This window comes from Perognathus longimembris, chromosome 17 (assembly GCF_023159225.1).
Source record: "Perognathus longimembris pacificus isolate PPM17 chromosome 17, ASM2315922v1, whole genome shotgun sequence".
NCBI lineage: Eukaryota > Metazoa > Chordata > Mammalia > Rodentia > Heteromyidae > Perognathus > Perognathus longimembris.
The window spans coordinates 45,823,179-45,834,171 of record NC_063177.1 but is presented as its reverse complement, the minus strand read 5'-3'; the positions used below and the strand labels follow the sequence as shown (position 1 = coordinate 45,834,171).

The 10,993-nt window shown below is 52.3% G+C and overlaps 1 protein-coding gene across 1 annotated transcript; it reads left to right on the top strand.

Annotated features, from left to right (window-relative positions):
* The first annotated feature begins 899 nt into the window (after positions 1–899).
* Positions 900–9,562, top strand: Cacng5 (calcium voltage-gated channel auxiliary subunit gamma 5). Its single transcript, XM_048366222.1, has 5 exons — positions 900–1,095; positions 2,696–2,782; positions 4,102–4,242; positions 8,250–8,395; positions 8,676–9,562. The coding sequence occupies exons 1-5, from the start codon at positions 900–902 to the stop codon at positions 8,931–8,933; spliced, it is 828 nt and encodes a 275-aa protein (XP_048222179.1). The 3' UTR covers positions 8,934–9,562.
* Positions 9,563–10,993: the final 1,431 nt, after the last annotated feature.

The window sequence follows — 10,993 nt, the reverse complement described above, 5'->3', positions numbered from 1 at the left end:
CAGTGATGCCTAGACACTCTCTGTGCAATTCTAGATGGCAGCCAGTGTTCCCAAACCCTGTGGGCTCTGTGGGACTGGCATCCCTTTACCCTACACCCAGCTGCTTCCCCACCAAGCTTCCAGCTCGGTGCCTGGCACTGAGGGGCATCCGGAGGTGAATTCATGCCTCACCTTGCAGACACAGTGCCTCCCTCCTGGCTGGCTCAGAGCAGACTCCTGTGTTGTGGTGCTGTGGGCAGGCACCAGGGCACACATCTCTGATCAGGTAGATTTAGGAGACCCATTGAACTTGGCCTTGGGTGTGGCTTCTTGGGTTGACCCAGTCCTGCATCTGTGAGGAAGAGCTGACCCTGGCCTTCTGCTTCTTCCTAAGGATTGGCCCTCGGGCTCCTCATCACAGAGGAGCCCACCTGGCAGAGTTGTCCCCTGCCTTCTTCTTGTCTTCCATCTCTACCACAGCCCCCACCAGCTGCATTTAACAGCTCTGGGGATGCAAGGACAAAGTTGGAGGCATGTCCATCTTTATACCTCCTGTTCAGGCATATGAGTTGAAGAAGGAAGGAAAGAAGGAAGGAAGGAAAAGAGGAAGGAAAGAGGGAAGGAAGGAAGGAAGGAAGAAAGGAAAGAAGGGAGGGAGGGAGGGACAAAGAAACGAAGGAACGAAGGAAGGAAGGAAAAAAGGAGGGAGGGAAAAGGATGCTCCTCTGTCACCTAGAGTCCAGCTATTTTCTCATTCTCTAAGTTGGGCAGGATTAGCTTTGATCTCTAGGTCACTGTGCCTCATCTTGACCTTTTCAGGTCTGTGACCACCACCAACAGCTCCTCCTCCCTCCTGTCCAAGAGCCCACTCTGTCTCTGTGGGATTGAGACTACTGGTCACCCAGTGACCTTCCAGGACAATGAGCGCGTGTGGGAGGAAGGCCCTGACCCTGCTCAGTAGTGTCTTTGCTGTCTGCGGCCTGGGCCTTCTGGGCATCGCGGTCAGCACTGACTACTGGCTGTACCTGGAGGAAGGCGTGATCCTGCCCCAGAACCAGAGCACCGAGGTGAAGATGTCCCTGCACTCAGGCCTGTGGCGGGTCTGCTTCCTTGCAGGTAAGGGCTCTGGGGGGTTGTAGACAGCCCTGTCCCAGGGCAAATTGTGTCCCTGGAGCTCCTCCCTGGCATCCCGATATTGGGAGGAGCCTGCAAATAGACTCTGCTGCCTATGGGTCCTGGTCCAAACTGGGGTTGGTTCTAGGTTTCCAGGTCCATTTGAGAAAACCTTTCCATCTACCAAGACGTTCCTCCTGAGAGATGAACCTAACCCCGCCTATCCCCGTGCTCTGCCTCCCAGAGGAGGGTGGCGATGACACTGCAGAGGTCTAAAATACTCCGGGATCCCTGAACCACACAGTTCCCTCCACAACCCCACAAAGCAGACTTGTGTTATGTCTACTGTACAGATGAGGAAGGAAGACTTGGGGGTGGGGGGGGGGGTTACGTAGGTCTCCTCCAATCAGCATGACTGTGTCCCCTAGTTTGTAGGATGGTAAACAGCTGTTTCTCTGTTCCTCGGTCCCTGACATCAGGGGGGATAAGAAGGCAGAGCCTCCCTGCTGTTCAGGAGCATGCGGGATGCCATCCCCAGCTCTCCGGCTCCCTCAGGCTCCCTGGGACTCCTCTGGAACGGTGGATCCACCATAGGTGCAGGAGCTCTGGCCTTATGCCTTGGTCCTGGCCACACTCCTGTCTATACAGGAAGGCCACCCCCCACGTCCCCGAGGGACCAGCTGCAGGCCCGCACTGGCCAGCACGTGGTCACTGGGCTTTTCTTGGTGAGGCCCCACCACTTGGGTGCACATTGGCTAAAGGCACCACTTGGCCTTTCCAGCTATTCCTCTCAGCTTCCTGGGGCCTCCGGGGATGGGCTGATGGGTGGATGGGAATTAATTAGCAGGGAGAGCGCCACAGGGCTCGGCCTCCTGATCACTCTTGGGTCTGCCTTGAGAACACCCCACTCTGACCTCATGTCCTTGGGCTCCACACGGTGGAACCCCATCTCTGCTTAAATCTGAAGCAAAGACTGATGTGTTTTCCTGAGTTGGGTTGCGAAAGGGGCTGACAGGCATTTAGGGCTCCACTCTGTAACATCCATATCCATGAGTCTGAGTTCACCATGCATCTTCCTCAGGCCCTTCTGTTCAAAAGCAATGAGAGCTGTTTGCTCGGCATGGAGTTCACAGTGCTGACCGTGTTCTGTGTAACGATTGGTGCTTGGCTCCATCCTCCAGGGTAGACCTGTCCCCCGGCTCTGCTGTGGGACCTCCACCAGGGACAGGATCCCCGAGGGTTCGTATCCTGCCTAGATGCAGAAACATAGTGGGTGAAGGGTCCCAGGAGCATTTGGGGGAAAACAGTTGAGTGTAAATCCATGTTCAAGAACTACTTAGAAATGTCAATAATTGGGGCTGGGGATATAGCCTAGTGGCAAGAGTGCCTGCCTCGGATACACGAGGCCCTAGGTTCGATTCCCCAGCACCACATATACAGAAAAAACGGCCAGAAGCGGCGCTGTGGCTCAAGTGGCAGAGTGCTAGCCTTGAGCGGGAAGAAGCCAGGGACAGTGCTCAGGCCCTGAGTCCAAGGCCCAGGACTGGCAAAAAAAAAAAAAAAGAAAAAAGAAAAGAAATGTCAATAATTCTCATCTCCACAGGAGAGGAGCGAGGACGCTGCTTCACCATAGAATATGTGATGCCCATGAACTCCCAGCTGACCTCCGAGTCCACGGTCAATGTTCTAAGTAGGTGTCTTGAATGTCCCCACCTAGGCCACTGGGTAAACAGAGAGGACCAGGGGAAAGAAAAGGGTCAGGCGATCTGCATGTTCTCAAGAGTTAATGCCTTTGGCCTCCTCCTATTTCCCTGGCTGGAGTTCAGTAGAGCCTGCTCGGCTAATTTAATCTTCTAGGTGTAGAGATGAGTAGCTGGAGTCTCTGAGTCTGTGAGGCCAACCAATAAGAGGGCTACTCACACTCCAGGAACTGAAGCCATCTTTCTGGACTGTAACAAGAATGATTTCATGACCTTGACTTCACCCATGCCGGTTCTGACTCCCAGAGTGAATTTGCATTGTGATAGTATAATTCATCCTTCGTCTCATAGGAGGACGGTTCCAGAGCATCTCCAAAATGGCCATGAAAATCTGTGGATGCTCAAATCGCTTATATAAAATTGGGTAGCGTTTGTGCAGGACTAATACACTTCCTTCTTCATAAAGGATACAAGTCAAAGCCAGCCAGAACAGAGAGCCATTCTGGGAAAGGTTTGGGAGGGTCCCAAAGGCAGAGCTCCGGTGTCTCCCCTCTCCCCCACAAAACCAGGATTCATCACAATCCTGGCACATGAATATGATCACCAGCCAGGAAGCTCAGCCAAGCTTCAGGGTCCAGCATCTTTATTGGGTTTCACTGTGTAGGTGTGATTGATTGAATTCCTGAACATGAGATCAAACTCAGTATCTAACCCCCTCCTCCCCAGAGATTAGGCTGATATCACCTGCTCAAAACCCCCCACCTTCTAATGTCACGGTTCCTCCTTCCACCCCCATCCCGATTCACTCGTTAGCCTCGACTCCCATATGATCAAAGGCTCATCACAAAACTCCAAGGGTTTAGAGGTGACCTCTTAGGGTTTAGGGGTAAAGACCAGACAGATTCTTTATTATACACTTTATTACACAGCCCCTCTAAGTAATTATAAACTGAAGAAGACAGGCCAGGGACTGTCCCATGTGCTGGCCACTCAGAGCAGCCTCATGCTCTTGGAAATGACCAGTCTCCCTGGAAGAGGAAGCAAGATGGAGGGACCATAGCCACCATAGCAGCTGGCAGTGTAGACTCCCAGAGGACTAGTTTGTGCATGGAAAAGACAGAGATCCCAGTATGCTGCCATTTGCAGTCAGACTTCCAGCCCTGCCTCAGGGACTCGTGGCGGGGGATCGGGGTGGGGGGGCAGGGCTTTGAGGACCTTATTGGCTGAAACAGCCAGAACATTCCACTTGGGACAAGGCACTGTAAGGCCACTAGAGACTGACTAGTTATTCCTTTGTCCCCTGAATTAGAAATGATCCGCTCGGCCACGCCGTTCCCCTTGGTCAGCCTCTTCTTCATGTTCATTGGGTTTATCCTGAGCAACATCGGGCACGCCCGTCCCCACAGGACAATCCTGGCCTTTGTCTCAGGCATCTTCTTTATCCTGTCTGGTAAGTTGTGGGGGTGGATGTTTGTTGGTTGGTTGGTTGGTCGTGGGGCTTGAACTCAGGGCCTGGGTGCTGCCCTTGAGCTTTGTCCACCCAAGGCTAGCACTCTACCACTTTGAGCCACTTCCAGTTTTCTGACAGTTCATTGGAGATAAGAGTCTTGTGGACTTTCCTGCCCAGGCTGGCTTTGAACCACAACCCTTAGATCTCAGTCTCCTGAGTAGCTAGGATTACAGGCCTTGAGCCACTGACACCCAGAAAATTGGGGGGGGGTCTTTTTTTTTTTATTACACTACACTTTGTGATATTTAACTCCTGAACAGATGTTTGGGAAAGCACTCGTAATGGCTGTAGGCCAGCACCTGGCACCAGAAACAAGATAAACTGAGTCAGTGATCAAAGTAGAATTGATACTTTGATGACCCCAGGCCTATCTGTGACTGTCTAGAAGTGTAACAGAGGCTTTAGAGTCAGGGTGACCCTGGGCTCCCCCTGGGCAGAATTGAGATAGGAACCAAGTTCCCCCTCGCTCTACATCAACCACCAACCCCTTTCCCTCCCACTGATGACAAATCCCTGTGTGGGAAGGGGATTGGGCATGACAAATAAATACAAGCTGCTTTTGGAAGATTGGTCTTTCACCCCCAGTCCTCAGCTACCTTCAGAGGCTCTTCCTATTTCCTTTGACTCACCAATTACCCCACACTCTGTGAACCGCACCGGGTTGTACTTCTGTCACTCACCCTGTCTGCCAGGACACAGTGTGGATCCGTGTGGTAAGAGATACAAACGGGTCCACGAGGAACAGAACCTGCATGAAAAGATCCCTATCGTAGGGTAGGGGTCAGCAGGGACTACTGTGGGGACCAGGAGCCACAGTTAACATTTAGAAGACCTCTCAGGAAAGCCTGGGGGAGAAGGGGGGGTAAAGGGTGAGTCGGAGCCAGGCAAAGAATAGTTAAGGCTGGAGCTGGAGATGGAAAGGGCTTCTGGAGGGCAGAGAGAGAGAGAGAGAGAGAGAGAGAGAGAGAGAGAGAGAGAGAGAGAGAGGATGAGGGAACAGAGCCATAATTATGACTTGCTGCAGTGAATGGAGAAATAAAGGGAGAAATGAGACCCCTATACATTCATGGACCTCAGACTTCATAAGAAGCCTCCATGATCAGATTTGGAGATTGGATCACTGACTGAGTAGGGGGGGGGGAGGGGAGAGGAGGCTGCGTGGCTGGGTTGGGGGTTCCTACAGTCATGCAGGAGGGGAGCAGCCCCAGGCATGGCCCAGCCTGGGAGTGGTGGTCGGGGAGGGGGAGGGGAAGATCAAGTGAGAGCTGAGAAGTAAATCAATCCCATGGGACTGGGACTCACCTTCCCAGGGAGGAAGCCAGAGAGAGGGTGGTGATTCCATGCACGACGCTCACACCAGCCATCCTTCCATCACTGGAAACACGTGGGGGAAATTCCCCGCGTTTAGTGTGGGGAGCCTGGGGCTGGGGCTCAGGGAGTTACTTGGACTAGAGAAATGAATTTGGGAACAGTGAGCCTAAGGAGTAGGAGGGGAGCCGTGGACCCAGAGGACGACGGGAAAACAATGCGGTGAATGATGGCGATGCTTCTTCCCCTGCGTGGAGGCCTGGGCGGCTTCTGGAGATGACCTGCTGGAGTGACTCCAGGCTTCGTTTTAGCTTGGGCTGGTTGCTGAAGGAGAAAAGGCTGAGGAGCAGATGGGCTGAGTGGGGAGCCGGGAGGATGAGCAGGGGATTGACGATGGCTGCGTGCATGTATGTGCAGATGGACAGACAGACAGAAAGAAAGAAAGCCCATCTCTCAGACATCAGGTACTCTGACTACAAGTCACCGTAGCAACCTTTCCCAGCATTTTGTCAACATAGCTTGGGGACACAGTGGCAGTGAAATCGCCTAGTGCCCAAGTGTCATTCTTTCTTTCTCTTTCCTTCCATTTATCCATCCATCCATCCACACATACACTCCTTCTGTTCATCTGTCCATCCAGCTTTTAAGTCTACCCACAACACACATCTGCCATCCATTCTTGTGTTATTTATCCTTCCGCCCTTTCATCCATTGATCCAATGACATTTGAAATGTTATCATATTTGCAGTGTGATCAGCCCAAACCTTGGTGATATTTCCAGAGTTAAGATTAAACTGTTTACTTGTGTGAGCCTCACAATATCTAAGGCCATTGGCTACCTGTCCATCTACCCATCCACCCATCCATCCATCCATACACTCATCCTTCAGGCTATCTACCCATTTTTTTTTTTTTTTTTTTGCCAGTCCTGGGCCTTGGACTCAGGGCCTGAGCACTGTCCCTGGCTTCTTCCCGCTCAAGGCTAGCACTCTGCCACTTGAGCCACAGCACCGCTTCTGGCCGTTTTCTGCATATGTGGTGCTGGGGAATCGAACCTAGGGCCTCGTGTATCCGAGGCAGGCACTCTTGCCACTAGGCTATATCCCCAGCCCCTATCTACCCATTTTTAACTGAGCATTTCTTCCTCCCCTCCCTCCCTCCCTTCCTACCCTTTCTTTCTTTCTCTTTTCCTTTCTTTCTTGCTTTCTTTTTGTGCTAGTCCTGGAGTTTGAACTCAGGGCCTGGACACTGTCTATGAGCTTTTTGCTCAAGGCTAGCACTCTACCATTTGCATCACAGCTCCACTTCCAACTTTTTGGTCATTAATTTGAGGCAAGAGTCTCATGCATGAACTTTCCTGCCTGAACTGGCTCCAAACCATGATCCTCAGATCCCAGCCTCCTAAGGTCACTAGGATTGTAGGTGTGAACCAGCAAGGTTCCAAAGGCCCAAAGTTGCTTATTGTTTAGTGACTCTCAGCCTGTCTTTCTAACCAACCACTCCAGGGTACCTAAAATGTACAACCCTGAGAGTCTCTGCCTTGGCAGTCATTTTCAGAAGAGAATGTCTCAGTGGAAGTGCATAGGTCTCCTGTAGGTGAGAGAGTAACTATCTGCCTTTATGAACCACGTTCTCTTCCTGTCTTCCTCCACGTGCTCCCTGCGAGTCGTGAGTGCTCATGGCTCCAACTCCAGTCCCTGAGGCTCACGGCTCCCGAAGCTGTCTTTGGTCCAACTGACCTCTTGAGCCCCAGACCCTGACCTCTAGCAGGTGTCTGAGGCTCCTGGGACATCCCCAGTGGGTTATGCAGCCCAGCCTGGGCTGGGCTGGGCCCCATGAAGTTGTTTTAATTATAACTATACATAAATGCACTTGGGGGTAGCACCTGAGTTAGGTGTGAAGGGAGATTTGAATCCCATTTGTTTCTCTTCGCATCCCTCCTTTGAGATATTCCGCTTGCATGAAATGATGCAAATGGGATTAAACCTGAGACGGCTCAACACAGAGTAATTAATTACATCTTGATTCAATTACAGTGACTCATGGATGGGAGAGATGCCTGAGACCATCACATGCAGAGTGATTGTTGGAGGTTGGGCCTCCATGGCCTCTGGATTCAATACTTGCCAAATTCTGGACCCACTCTCATGACCTTTCCTGTCCAAGAATCTCTGATAGCTGTGACTAGGTGGCTCTGCAGGCCCCTGGGTAGACTCCACAGCGATGGAGACAGGCACCAAGCCCCTGCCTAGGGGGCTTACCGTCGTTCTCAGCTGAGGCAGAGTTACTTGCTAACTCAGCATGACCTGGGAGCTTTTAAGACATGGTGCCATGGCCCCAACTCAGGCCTAGTGGATAAGAAAGTCCAGGGCCGGGCATAGACAGGTGTATCTGACTGGTGGGGGCAGGGAAAACCAAGAGGCCTGGTGCCTGGCTCAGGACAGTGATACTTTTTTTTGCCTGCAACTATCCACTATCTAGAAGGTGCTAGTCTAAATGGGGTCCTCAGGAGGGAATCCTGGTCACCTTGAACTCCAAATGGCTGGGCAGCTTTACCCCTGATGGACGCCACATATGAAAACTCTGTATTCCTCCATGCTAAGCCCTCCCCTCCCTTTCCTCTTCTCCCCTCACCTAGGCCTCTCTCTCGTGGTGGGCCTGGTTCTGTACATCTCCAGCATCAATGATGAGATGCTCAACAGGACCAAGGATGCAGAGACGTACTTTAACTACAAATATGGGTGGTCATTTGCCTTTGCTGCCATCTCCTTCCTTTTAACAGAGGTAACCAACCTGTAACTGTGTCTTGTACCAGGTTGGGCTGGGCTTTGCCCCTCAAGGCCAAGAGGAGGGGGGCATTCCGCAGCACAGTGGACTCCCCACTCCATCCCCCCCTTCATCTCTCTAGAACATGTCACTCTCTGGCCTTCCCAGGTCTCCTCCATCTGCAAAGTCCCCAGGGCCCACTCCTGTCCCCACATCCCCTGGTCATCCCCATTGACGCTCCCCACAGTTGTCTAGCCAGGACCCTAGCAGCAAGCTCCTCTGCTTCTTCTCACTGCAGAGTGCCGGTGTGATGTCTGTGTACCTGTTCATGAAGAGGTACACTGCCGAAGACATGTACAGGCCTCACCCAGGCTTTTACCGGCCGCGGCTGAGCAACTGTTCTGATTACTCAGGCCAGTTCCTCCACCCTGACGCCTGGATCCGGGGCCGCAGCCCCTCCGACATCTCCAGCGACACCTCCCTGCAGATGAATAGCAACTATCCAGCTTTGCTCAAGTGCCCAGATTACGACCAGATGTCCTCCTCACCCTGCTGAGCTCCGGCCACCTCCCTGCTGGACTGTGGTCAGCTGGACAATCGTTTCCTCATCTCTATCCCCCGACTGGCCCCTGAGCCCCAACTTGGCAGGTCCAGGCCACCCCTGCTTAGCCTTTGTGACTTGACTTGTCTTCTCCCTGCTTGTCCCAGAGTAGTTCTAATGGCCAATGTAAGTGTGGGAGCCTGAGATTCTGGAGCCCAGGGGGCATGCTGATTGGCTGAGATCATGAGTGAGGCCCCACCTCTGGAATGCCAATCATAGCCCAGACTCTGGGAAGCCTGAAGGGCTCCGTGCCAGGAGAGAGGCCATCCTTGTTCTAGTTGTATATTGTTCCCACACTCCCAACTTCCTGGCCCCAGCTAAGGCCAGCTCTAAAGTGCCAAGTTCCTGACACAGACACAACCGGACTCCAGTGCCTGCCAACTGGCCTGGCCCTCAGTCCACAGTGTGGGCCATCAGGGCCAAAAGGAGATTGATCTTGAGGTCTGGCTGGCTCTGAAACATCACATGGGCGGTTCCTTCTGTAATGCTTTAGCCTTTGATGTCACCTGCCTCTTTCTCTCTATACAACACACCTGTGTGTGCCAGCCTGGCTCCTAGGCTAGAGATCTCTCCACTTCTCTTCCCTCTAGAATTCAGCCGCCATGAGCCAGGGGCCAGGAGTATGCGATGCTGCTGGTGAAAGTCACAAAGAGGCGTTAATGGCTGAAGCTGTCTCTATTGGCATGGCCCCCAGATAACACATGGACCATTGATAACATGTCGATGCCTTAACCCAAAGAAGTGGCTCAGATAGTAAGACGTTGAGAATCTGGTTGATCACAATTCAGAGTACCAAGTCCTGTGTGCGAGTGTGAGTGCATTGTCCCTGTGTATAGGGGTTGTGTTCTCCACCCAAGGCCCTCACATCCAATCAAGTAGGCAGGTGTCTACACCACATAAGTAGACGGGCAGCTTTCAAAGGGGCAGCCTGGGCTGCAGAGCAGATTGCTAGTACTTAGTACATTCTGAGTCAAAACAAGACAGATTCAGAATGATCCAGCTGCCCTCCCCAGGCTGCCTGCCTGGGAACATTGTTCGATGTTGCTCATTTTGTCCTAATGTCGGGGAGCATCTGCTGCCCCATTTTGTGACATATGTAGGTAATCAGACGCCTCCAGAAGGCCAGACAGCGTGATGGCTGTTTTCCTGGTGGGAAAGCTGAGTGCAGAGGTTGGGCACATCTTCCCTCGAAGCCCAGGGGGCCAAAACGGCGGAGGGAGGAGCCACTGCCGGCTGCGAAGGCCTGGTTCTCCAGGTGTCCGCTCAACTTAGACATCTTTGATTTTTTGTGTGTGTGAAACTTTGAGACGCAAAACAGTGCCGCGTTCTCCCTTTGCTCTGTATTTTTGCCGTGCCCCGCTTTTGTCTCGCTGCTTGTGGGCTCTCCTTAGGTTGGGTTGCACAAAGCCACAGTGGGCACCCCAAGGGCTCTGGCAGTTGTACAGGAAGCCACACCATAGGGGACATGCCGTAGAAGGACACAGCTTTGTGTCAGCCCAGGCTGCCATAAATGGCCACAGGCTGGGTAGATCCAACAATAGAAAGGTACGGCCACACAGTCATGGAGGCCGGAAGTCAAAATCACCTTGTCAGCAGCCTCGGCTTCCTCTGAGGCCTCTCCCTATAGCTTACAGATGACCGACTTCTGCTTATGACCTCACCTGGTCTTTCTGCCCAGTTGCCTCTGAGGGCTCCTACTTTGTCTATATTCCCTTTTATAAATCACGCTGAATTAGGGCCTACTCCAATGAATCAGATGATTCATTTTCATTTAAAGTACCTATCTCCAAATATTGTCATGCGCTGAGGCACTGGGGACTAAGGATACAAATTGGAGGAGGGTAGAGTTCAGCCCCCCTGACAGGCAGATTGTTTCATAGCTGGATTATTTCATTTGCCTCACAGCATGGTAAAGGGCAAAGGTAACAGAAACCAATTTTTGTCCCAATTCAGCCATTACTCACTGCAGATCCTTGGGGGATCACTTCTGCGCTGAGGAATTGGGTGGAAATTGT